The sequence below is a fragment of the Trachurus trachurus genome, assembly GCF_905171665.1.
Source record: "Trachurus trachurus genome assembly, chromosome: 12".
Taxonomy (NCBI): Eukaryota; Metazoa; Chordata; class Actinopteri; order Carangiformes; family Carangidae; genus Trachurus; species Trachurus trachurus.
This window is the reverse complement of record NC_139908.1, coordinates 3,714,932-3,726,470: the sequence shown is the minus strand read 5'-3', so window position 1 is coordinate 3,726,470 and position 11,539 is coordinate 3,714,932. Positions and strand designations below refer to the sequence as shown.

At 41.7% G+C, this 11,539-nt stretch overlaps 1 protein-coding gene across 1 annotated transcript; it reads left to right on the top strand.

The window, feature by feature from the left end:
• Window positions 1-634: 634 nt before the first annotated feature.
• Window positions 635-6,443, top strand: LOC310995040 (uncharacterized protein; the record flags this gene model as incomplete). The annotated part of the gene is made up of 11 exons (XM_083983967.1): window positions 635-932; window positions 1,887-2,040; window positions 2,192-2,429; window positions 3,230-3,527; window positions 3,784-3,961; window positions 4,110-4,186; window positions 4,741-4,921; window positions 5,133-5,381; window positions 5,541-5,712; window positions 5,823-5,968; window positions 6,265-6,443. The coding sequence occupies exons 1-11, from the start codon at window positions 639-641 to the stop codon at window positions 6,441-6,443; spliced, it is 2,166 nt and encodes a 721-aa protein (XP_083840093.1). The 5' UTR covers window positions 635-638.
• Window positions 6,444-11,539: the final 5,096 nt, after the last annotated feature.

Sequence of the window (11,539 nt, the reverse complement as noted above, 5' to 3'; positions counted from 1 at the left end):
AAGGAAGAGGGAGAAGAGGGAGGAGGAGGGGGAAGGAGTTAGGTGTAGAAGGAGGAGGGAGATGGAAGGAGAGGAAAGAAGGGGGAGGAGGAGTTAGAGACAGGAGGAGGAAGGAAGATGAGAAAGGAGGAAGAGGACAGAGGACGAGGTGAGACGAAGGAGGATGAGGAAGGAGGAGGAGGGAAGGAAAGGGAAGGGAAGAAGAGGGAAGGAAGAGAGAGGAGGAGGAGGAGGAGGAAGAAAAATAAGAAAGGAGGAGGACAGGGTGGAGGGGAGGAGGAGGAAGGAGGATGAGGACAGAGACAGTTGAATGTTTCTGTCATGTGACCACGAGCCTTAAAGGAGTCATCACCAGGAAATCGCAATTTCTCTTGTTAAACATGCATATCTGTGTTTGACCTCAGTTGAAACTTGCCTGAAAAGCTGGAGTTTGAAAGTGGCGCCGTTTTTTCGCTTCTGCTCTTTTTCCGAACAGGAATAGCACACAAGGGTGTGCATTCCTAAAGCACAAGATTTTGATTCTGCGCCTACGGTGACGTCACCGTGGCGGCTACTTGCATAAGCCCACCCCTCTTTCACCACCCAACCCCGCCCCGTCCGCTACCTGAAATCGCCGAAGCGCCGCCATTAGCAGCAAGATGTCAAAACGTCGTTCTCATGTAAAGTGCGCGGTGGTTGGTTGCCACAATCAACATCCAAGTATTTTTAATATCCCTGCGTCTGCAGATCAATCCACCAGGGACCAGTGGGTCAATTTTATATACAATGGCAATGTTCCTGGGACCCTCCCTGCCGCTCTTCATGTCTGTGGTAAACACTTTACCACAGACTCCTTCACGAACCTGGGCCAGTATCAGGCACAGCTGGCTACAGCGCTACGGCTAAAAAAGGGGGCGATTCCGACCATCAGGGACACACCTGCAGCGCAGTCGGTAAGTGTTGTGTAAGATTATGCTTTATAATGTCTGAGACCCTGAAGTGACGGTATACCGCTGTCTGTTTGGCAGAAAAGGCACCAGCTAACTGCTAATCGTGCTAACACTAGATGCTAACGGGACTAGTATAAACTATATGAACCCCGTATTTTCCGCGGTGCGTCTGCGGTTTGCACCCCGGGTTGGGGGCGATTTCATCAAGTTGTGGCAGAGACGTTTAGAGGCGAGTGAGTGTGTTGACATTCATGTTACGGCTGTGAGGACGTGTTTCGGCTCACAGCCGTCCTCAGCCAGACTTTGTCTGACATTTTCACACCAAAGTCTGATCACTGTAGCTATAAGTTAGCTGCCCTGAACAGCAGGCCCCGCTGATCTGTCTGTCTAACATTGATCTGTCTGTCCGCTGTTTCACTGTGTCGTCACGTTTGTTGTCACTGGTGTTGTGCATGTTGTTACTGTTGCTGTGTGTATCATTACTTTTGTTGTGGATAACTACTGTTGTTGTCTGTCTTGTTGTTTGTCTTGTAATGCACGATGCTGTCCTTCGTTGCTAACGTGCAGTCAGTGAAGACAAATTTCCCCATGAGTGACAAATAAATCTAATGTAATCTAATCTAATACATCGTGCCCACCAGCATTAAAACTCAGGTATTACATGTAAAACACGAGTGTGAAGTGTGGACACAGGCTCTGCAGCTGGATTTTACTGTTTATTTTGATTACAGTTTTAACACTGGGTACAGTGTCACATCTAATGTTAGATTATAATACTTGTCATTCCTTATCAACTGCAGCTCTTCACACATGTGATGAGCTTCAATTTCTGTGATGTATTTTGTTACCCTTGTTGGACTCAAACACAGTTAGTTACTTCTGAACAATATCAGATAATCAGATTTGTTTTGTGTTTTTATTCAATTTGCTTTTAAAATGTATTTTTGCTTCTCTTAGGCTAGTACATCTCATACAGCGCCCAGCACCAGCACTGCCGTAATGCCTCCAAGTCCAAGGGCACATGTTGGCTGCCAGACAGAATGCATCAAGCTGGTATCAACTGGCACACAGTTGTCCCTCAAAACATTACAACCTCACGTGAAAACTTCAGGTCAGTCTGGGAGATTAATTTACATACAGAAAATTATAACACACCAAGTACAACACACGCTTCTTTTATGTTTTTATTCATAAAATAAGTAAATATTCAGTCCACCTTTATTGCACGTTATGATGTCAATATCTGTTTCTGTGCATAAAAGGTACACAAACAACAGAAGCAAGGACAACAGATGTCAGCACATCAACTGATCCTGTTGTTCCTGACCTTCCCTGGTCCTCCACGCCAACAAAAATGTCACTGCTGCAGCCTCACCTCAATCTGGTGGAAGATGAAAGCTCTGTGGAGGCTAGCTCATCTTTTGTGGCTCCAGAACCACAGGACTCTACATACAACCCAGAAGACTCAGTTACTGTGTTAACAGAAACAATGGATAAGTCGTAAGTTATAACTTTTATTTTTTAATATTTGGGTTTTTGATCAGCCATTATCTGCTTTTTAGAACTAGGCTCAAACATTAACACATTATTACTTTTAAAACATTATGTGACTTCTAATACATTTGATTAGGGCCAATTACCTGTGTGCACATAACTTCCTGAAACTCAGAAGCGCTGTTATTTTTGGGGACTAATGATTGGATTGAACTAAAAAAAAAAATGGTGTGCTTGCAGCACAGGAAATAACAGAGCCTCAGAGTTTCAGGAAGTGTTAGAGCTGTGAATACCACAATTATCCAGGTGTGTCTGACCATTGTTGTGAGGTCAGACAAACCTAGATTAGTTAGTTGTCCAATAATGTAAGACAGGGAATGAAGGAACTGGCTAAAGTTATAAGTAGTGGAGCTGTGCATAAAGCCTATTGGCTATGGCAGAGGTATAGGCTCTTCAAATGCCCCTCTAGTCTTCATTGTACATGGTTGTGTTACGGCCGGAAGGGGTTCGGCCTTGTGTGTGTGTTTGTGTCTCTCCCCCTCCTTGTTCCCCCACAGCTCCACCCAGGTCCCAATCAGCGAAACGAGGCTCACCTGGTCCACTGAGCTAAATACCCTGCAGCTGACACTGGAAGATGGGGGGCAGTGCGTGGGGACCGCTGGGCTTGCCGGGCTCGCCTGCCGCGCATCATTGGCTTTTGTTTGTTTTAGTTTGTGTTATTTTGTTTGTATAACTTTTATGTTTTGCATTAAATATCCTTGTAGTTAATTTAGTCACTTGTGACTTTTTTCACTCTCTCAACATAGGGAAGACCCCACCACCACTCATGGAGACCCCTTATCCATTCACAAAATACGAAAGCTGTTGGTTTTTGAAACATGCCTCATGGAGCTCTTTGAGAAGTGCCCAGTGTGCAGCCGAGTTTGTCATGTCAAGAAGAACATCAGGGGAACTTTCTGTGCCATTGTCCAGAGATGTCCACATTGCCACTACCAGAGACAATGGAAAAGTCAGCCAGTGATTGGTCACTCCACACCAGCTGGGAATTTGCAACTTTCTGCTGCAATATACTTCAGCGGTGCATCATTTTTTAAAGTGCAGAAGGTATGTTCAGGTACTTGTGTATAGTTGATTGTTTTTTATAATTTCTCAAACACATTAGTATGACAAGTTAGAGAACAAATGTTGATGCTCTTGATTTGCTGCGTAAGGTTGAGGTGTCACTTGCCAAGCCCATCATAGCAGTCCATTTGAATTAGATATGAAAAAGCCTTGAATTTTATCTAAAATGCATTTTTATTGTAATCTAAAATGTGAATCTAGATAACCAATAAAATTGATTTTGTCTTTGATATTTTAGGTTTTCAATGCCATGCAGTTGAAGATGCACAGCTACAAACAATTCAGAGTACACTGCTGCAACTTCATTGAGCCCGCTGTGCTACATAAATGGAAGACAGATCAGGAAGCCATTTTGCAGCGGCTCAGCCAAGATGGGAGTGCCATTCTAGGTGGTGATATGAGGGCCGACTCACCTGGTAATTTTTAAAGTTTTTGTGTTAGAATGAAATATTGCCACATAAATGCACACTTAAACCAAAAAATATAATGTTATTTTAGGAGAATGTGAATTTCTAAACGATGCAATTACCAAAATGCTGTACAAAAAGTGATTCATGTTTTCAGGACACAGTGCAAAGTATGGCAGTTACACCCTGATGGACCTGAACAACAACAATGTCATCGACATCCAGCTGGTTCAGGTTAGTGAATACATGACAGCAGTGTTACACCATTAAAATGTATTACTATATTGGTCTGAACATAAAAAGACCCTGTTCATAAAACAGCTCCCCCTTTTCAAGACTCAATTTTTGGAAAAGTACTTTTTGAAGAAAAAAAATATGGTTCTTCATCAATAACAATAATTCTATTTGAAAATTAGAACATACAAACACTTTGATAAAGTTAAAGTTGTTTGTTTATAACATCTTTCTCATGTTTTGATTTTGCCTTGAACAAAATTTCAAATTTTGCATCAAAACGGGTAAATGTAAACCCAGCTACTGGTTTGTTTTTGCTTTTTCACCTCACTCACCTGAGCACTCATGATTAACTTTAATCTAACATTATTCTTTCCATTTTAGCATTTTATTATTCAGTCTTAAACCTCTATCATGCACACTTGGTGTTAACAGAAAATACTGTGGGTTGTGCTATGAACATTTTGATAAAATGAGATTAAGATAATAGCCTTCACTTGTGAATTTAAAATCTTCTTTTACACAACCCCTTTTTTACTTGTCTTGTATAACAGAGCAACGAGGTTGGTGGGAGCACTAACATGGAGAAGGAAGGTCTGAAAAGGAGCCTTAAATTAATGGAGGACTCTGGCATCAAGCTGGACTGTATTGTTTCTGATCGGCACCCCCAGATCCAGAAATTCCTCACTGATGCCAAAATAACCCAATACTATGATGTTTGGCACTTTGAGAAAGGTAATTATCATTCATAGTTATTTCAGTCAATCAACATTTTAGAGGTTTATTCAGTCTGGACATATGATAATCTGCTCAATATAATTATAATTTATTAGAAGTAACAAACAATATGTTTACACTCTGATTATATTGTTTAGACTTTGATGGTGAAAATTTACTTTTTGGGGGGTCGGGGGTCATGCCCTAAATATTGTGTATTTATTCATAGGAATTGGGAAAAAACTAAAAGCCATTGCCAAAACAAAGGAATGCGAGAAGTTGAAGAAATGGTTGCCCATGATAAAAAACCAAATATACTGGATCGCAGCTTCATCTACCTCTGGGCCTGAGAGGACTGCTAAGTGGACTTCTGTGATAAACCATCTCCAGGACATCCATACACACAATGACCCCTTGTACCCCAAGTGTAGTCATGCCTCACGTGTGTCCAAGGATAAAGAGAAATGGTTGAAAGCAGGTGAGTACTCAAGCTGTAGAATGATTTCCTTATTGACTAGTAAAAGTTAACCAAAGTAGACCTTTTAATGAGTGTTTTAAATGTATTATATTGATGACATGATAAAGATGTTGCTGGTAGCCTTGTGGTCCCATTTGTGTTTTTTTTATTTTATTTCAGGAACACCCATTCTCTATAAGCTGGAGAAGCTATTCACTGGCAAGAGAGTCCTGAAGGATGTGTCAAAGCTCAGCCCCCATCACCAAACGTCATCACTCGAGGCGTATCACTCAGTAGTGATACGTTTTGTTCCAAAAAGTGTCCCGTTTCCGTTTCTGGGAATGCTGTGCAGGTAAATATGAAAAAGGTGTCTCTATTTTGGTGTAAAAATTCTGTGTCTAGATTTTTAAAATCAAAATACCAAAAATGGCAGTAATTATATTTGACTTTTTCTACCTAAAGACTCTACCTATCAGCTCTGCATTACAATGAGAATTCTGAGCGCCCACAAAAGCAGGCTGATGGGAAACCCTGCTTCAAGCTTTACTGGCCCAGAGCAAGAGGGGGAACGTGCACAGTCAAGCCACTGAAAGAGGATCCGACATACAGTAAGTTTACATGCACAAATATTTATTGCACACAAATAATTCAAACGTCAGCAATTGTACTAATACAATAAATATAATAACAACAAATACAGATGCAACATTTATAATAAAATGTGGAATTACTTACACACAATTACAACACTTTTCAAACTTACCCAGAACCTTGAAATTGAACATTACAAAAATGAAAGACTTTATGAAGCCTTGCAAAAAAATGTAAAGGACAGAATGATGGTATATTAACTTTCACGGAAAGCCATTGTGTTATTAATCCACAGACATTCTTCTCTCAACAGACTACGTGGATGAGCTGATGCACCTGGTGTTTGATGTGGTGTTTCCTGATCCGGCACCTTTTGTGAGTCAGCTGAAGCAGATTCCCGTGCCAGAGCCACTATGCTCTCAATATGATAGGCCACTGAAGGAGGACGTTGTGGCCCGCTACGTGTCTCGATTCAATCGAGGGGCATCCTGAAGCCTACATATTCGCCATCAGCATCGGGAAATTCACGGCGGATACACAGCACCACACATGCTGGAATGACGACTCTTACTCTGTAGCCAAGATGACCCCAGCACCAGCTCACGAAGGACCTGTATGCTAGGTGCCTGTATTCACTGGTGCAGAAAGTTACAATTTTATTGATTTGGACATGGAGAATATGGCGCTTTTTTTTTTTTTTTTTCCCCTTATGTATATACAATTAATAAAAAGGCCCTTTTGAATTATAACTTTGTTTCTTCACATTTTAAATATTAAAGTTACATGTTGAAATGTTTAAATGGTGCAGTATAGTGTATTCTCTAAGTACTTCTGTGTGGTTTTTTTTTTCTCAAATGGATTTGTCCTAAGTGAAATGTGGTGAATTTGCTATTTCTAGTACATAAAATACAATGACAACAGATAAATATATATCAATTTTTATTATCACATTGACATGCACAGTTATCTCATTGGTAATAACGTTTGTTTTTAATTCCACATAGATGCTGAGCTAAAACTTACCTCTCATTGCCTCCAATAGGTAAATGGGCATAATCCTGCATATAAATGTTTCTTGCATTTTGTAATGAAAAAACATTTAGGCAGACAGGCTCTAAGCCTGGATGTTGTGTCATACACATGGGGGGAGTTTGGAGCTGGTTCATCCTTCTGAGCACCTGTGTTTATGTTTTGGAGTCTGCATGCAGGCAAGCCCCCCCGGCTCTGTCCTTCCTGCGGCGAATCAACGTGCGCCTCATTACATATTATACAATGCACATCCGGACCAGTCAAAACCTCGCGCGTAATCTCGCGTGATAAAATCGCGGTACGAAAAAGGGTCAGAACAAGCTCAATGTTTGATTAAATTTTTTTTTTTTTTTTCTAATAAGTTTTACGAATTGATCCAAAGCGATCCAAGGGGGGCTGGATACGTATAAAACCAGGTTATGACTCCTTTTAAGTATCGATCTCATCACGCAAGTATTGATAAGTATTGATCAATACCAATATAGATCGATCAGCCCACCACTAATATAAATGTGGTTTCTGTAGGGGGGGACTGGGGTGTGTGTGTGGGGGGGGGGGCTGAGCTTCAGGTGTGACGGAGGCAGCAAAGGTGGAAACGAGCTGTGAACACAGATGAAGAGACGACTGATGCTGCTCCGACGGCCACTTAGGAGGAGGCCAGATACAGATTAACAAAAAGAGTCAGTTCAGCCTTCAACCTCTGATAAAAGCCCCCGGGGGCAGTTGTTCGGTTTCACACACAGCAGGTGGTTAGGCCTATTTTCTACTCAAAGGTGTCGGACTCTTCCTGCCCTCCACCGTATTTACCTCAGAACACCACAATAGAAGAAGTCATTAAGTTGCCAGTCAGCTGGAGGCTAATTGCTGCTGCCGCTGTACAGCTAAATGATCAGGTGTGTGTGTGTGTGTCTGTTTGTGTGTGTGTTCAGAGGTGGAGGCCGTCAGTCGTCACATCATCAGACAGAAGCTGAAAACACAAACACATTAGAGTTTTTTGCCCAAAAATTTTGGACTTGAAATGAAATCCGTCTTAATCGTCACCTATGGGCTTTTAGTCTTGTGTGGTGGGGGCTGTGTCTGCAGCGCCCCCTCCCCCTGCCTGTATTTTGGTCTTTTACTCTGTTTTGTTGTGCACATGGACATTTCAGGGTGGAGAGCGAGAGAGTCTGTGTTTTTGTTGCATTTGCACTTTAGGCCCCTTGCTGTTTATTATTTATTTGTTTGTACAGTGTACATTATTGGCACTTTTTAATCATATTTTATCTTGCAGTAGATCCTTTTAATCTGCCCATGATATGTTATATGTTCCATGTTCTCTATTTGTGTATGTGTTTGAATGTGTGGATCTTCCTGGCTGCAAATCAATTTTCCCTGTTTGGGACAAATAAAGACACTTTGAACACTTTGAACTTTTCTCTCCAGCCAATGACGGAGCTCAGGTGAAGCTACGTGCAGCAGAGTAGTAGCTCAGTGCTGCTAGCCGCACTAGCTGTCTCTGATGCTAACGAGTGCTAGCATGTAAAAAAGGTACTTTATTTGTCACATATACAGCTAGTACAATGGAATTTTTTTTTCTCTGCATTTAACCCATCCCTGAGGAGCAGTGGGCAGCCACGGTGCAGCGCCCGGGGACCAACTCCAGATTATGAGCCAGTGCCTTTGGTCAGGGGCACTGACTGGAGGATCAGGCTAGCTGACATGTTTTTAGTGGTGGGGGGGAAACCGGAGCACCCGGAGACACGGGGAGAACATGCAAACTCCACACAGAAAGGACCTGGGCGGCCAGGGATTCGAACCCAGGACCTTCTTGCTGTGAGGCAACAGTGCTAACCATTGTGCCACCGTGCCGCCCCTGTCTCTCTCTCTCTCTTAGCAGCAGAGAAAGGAAAACAGTCTGAGTGAAGCGCTGGAGCCGCGGACCGATTCCCAACCGCCACTGACAACTAAAGCCTCGACTGGTAACAAGTATGAGGACCGTTGTAGTGAGCTAGCTCGATGCTAACTTCGGCTAGCAGTAGCTAACACCAGCTTCCTAGCTCATTGTAAAGTTTTAGAAAGAAGACTCCAATGCACTTCGTGACTCTTACACACTTTTAGTTAGCTTTTTCAAAACACAAGAATACAGCGTTACTCTTATGCAAAAACCCGTGTTACACTCGCATGCTATCCGTCTTTCTCTGAACCGTAGCTATTTCTTCCTCTTGAGGCTTAACCAACACAATAATAACTGAAGAACGCCTCCTTCTGGACGAACTACAACATTGCATGCACAACAACATTACAACTCATCACAACGGCGTAACAACATAACACGGAGGCCCCCGGGGTGTTGGTGACGGTCGACTATCGGCCCACGGCTCCAGCGCTTCACTCAGACTGTATTTCCTTTCCTGTGTTGTCATGACAACCGCTGCTGTCAGGGGCAGGAGGCTACACAGTTGAGCCCAAGAGGAGGGGCTGAGGTTCAATGTTTTGTTTACAAACTGCAACGAACAAAACTCCAGACTCTCCCTTTAAAGGAGCTGAGCTGAACGTTACACTTTTTGTGTGTGTCACTTTGTGTTGATGTGTATTCGGCAGAGAAGCCTTGTGTGACCGCTGTTGTGTTGTTGTTGTCGTGCTGTTACGGCACTGAACGAGGCGCGACGTCGGCGTTCAGGATGTCGCCGACTGACAGGAACAAACGAGCAGCGGAGACGAAGCTGACAGATCTGTGTGAAACGTTTCTTTATACTTTTGTTACAAGAAAAACACTTTACTCTCCAAAAGAAAACCTTTTGTTTTGTTTTTATACTTGAAAATAAATAATATTTAATCCCTTTCAGAATCTTTATGTTACCTTCAAACAGTATTCCTTAATTTACAACAACTCAAAACTCAATAGTGTACCTGTGGGCCTACACACATTCATATAAAAACACACTTTAAAGGGATAGTTCACCCAAAATTCAAATTTAACTCATTATCTACTCACCCTCATGTCGACTAAGAGCTGGGAGAATTTTCAGATTTCAGATTTTCCTCAGTCCCGCCCCTTACACGGTGACTTTACTCTGATTGGCTCGTGAGTTTTAGCACAACCAAAGGCAAAACAGGAATGAAGTGATTGACATGTGACAGGTAACAGGTTAGGTTACACATAGACTTAATTAACTTAAAAACCTTATTTATCTTTTAACTGTAAATAGTCTTATTTATTAAACGGTACATATTATATTTATGCTTTTAACCAGCACACATTTTAACCATTTTTAACTATTATAAACTCTATTTATTTATGAACTTTTTTAACACAGCATGTTATTATACTGTTAATTACTTTTTATGCTCTGTAACTTATAAGATTTTTGTACAGGGCTACAAATGCAAGTTTTTTTATTTTCAACTTTCTGCTTTTCAACAGTTACATTTTCCCCCCGCTTCTAACCACTTTGGTTTTATTTTCTTTATTTTAACTTTATTTTTGCCAAATACAGTATAGTGTCCTGCACACTGTTACACTTGCACACAAAAAAGAAGAAAAAAAAAAACTTTGCTGCAGCGTTTTGTTACTGTGACCTATAATTTCTTGTCTTGTCATTTTCATTTTCTGTCTGTCTGTTCTTGTTTGTCACATGTTCACAATAAACAAACATAAACACTGATGTGGGTCGTATCAGAGTTTACTTGTGTTTAAATTTTAAAGACAAACTAGACGTCAGGTTTCAGGACAAACTTAAATTAATCGTTATTTTTAAGTTATGGAGTTAAATCTTCATTTAACAACAAGTTGAACTTCTGGGCTGCGGAGGAAACTCTCCGTATTAACTGTGGCTCCCCGACTCTGCAGCTTCCTCCATCAGGTTTCCATCGTCTGACTGCATCCGTTAACGACCTCATCTTCTCCCTCTCCCTCTTCTCCCTCCTCTTCTTCTTCTTGGGTGGTTTAATGGCAGCGCCTGGAGAATCAGCTCCAGCAGCTGTTTATCAGCATCAGCCAGTCGACTCCTGTTCCCACAGCAGCAGCAGACGAGGAGGAAAACCAGACACAACTCAGGTTTTCTCCGGCTGATTCGTTTGGATCCATGGCCACCCCTACTGCTGCAAACAGCTTTAAAGGGATAGTTCACCCAAAATTGAAATTTCACTCATTATCTACTCCCCCTCATGTGGACTAAGGGCTGGGAGAAGTTTCAGAGTCCTCCGTGGCCATATAACGGTTGCAAATGGATACCAACTGTCTTCGTTACAAAAGAAACACACCAAAAAACATCCAAATACCTCAATGCTGCTCATATGTAATGTCCGTCTTGTATTGAAGCCCCGAAATGCGAAATTGTCCCAAAAAAAATTAAATAAGTTATTCACAAGTCACATTTGGACAAACCAGGGTCTGTCCTCTTCCCAGTTCGTCCAAATTTGACGAACCGGGAAGAGGAGCTTTGAGAAGCTTCTGCTACAAACAAGCTTGAAATATAGACTTATTAAATTTTTTTTGGGACAATTTCGCATTTCGGGGCTTCAATACAAGACGGACATTACATATGAGCAGCATGAAGGTATTTGGATGTTTTTTGGTG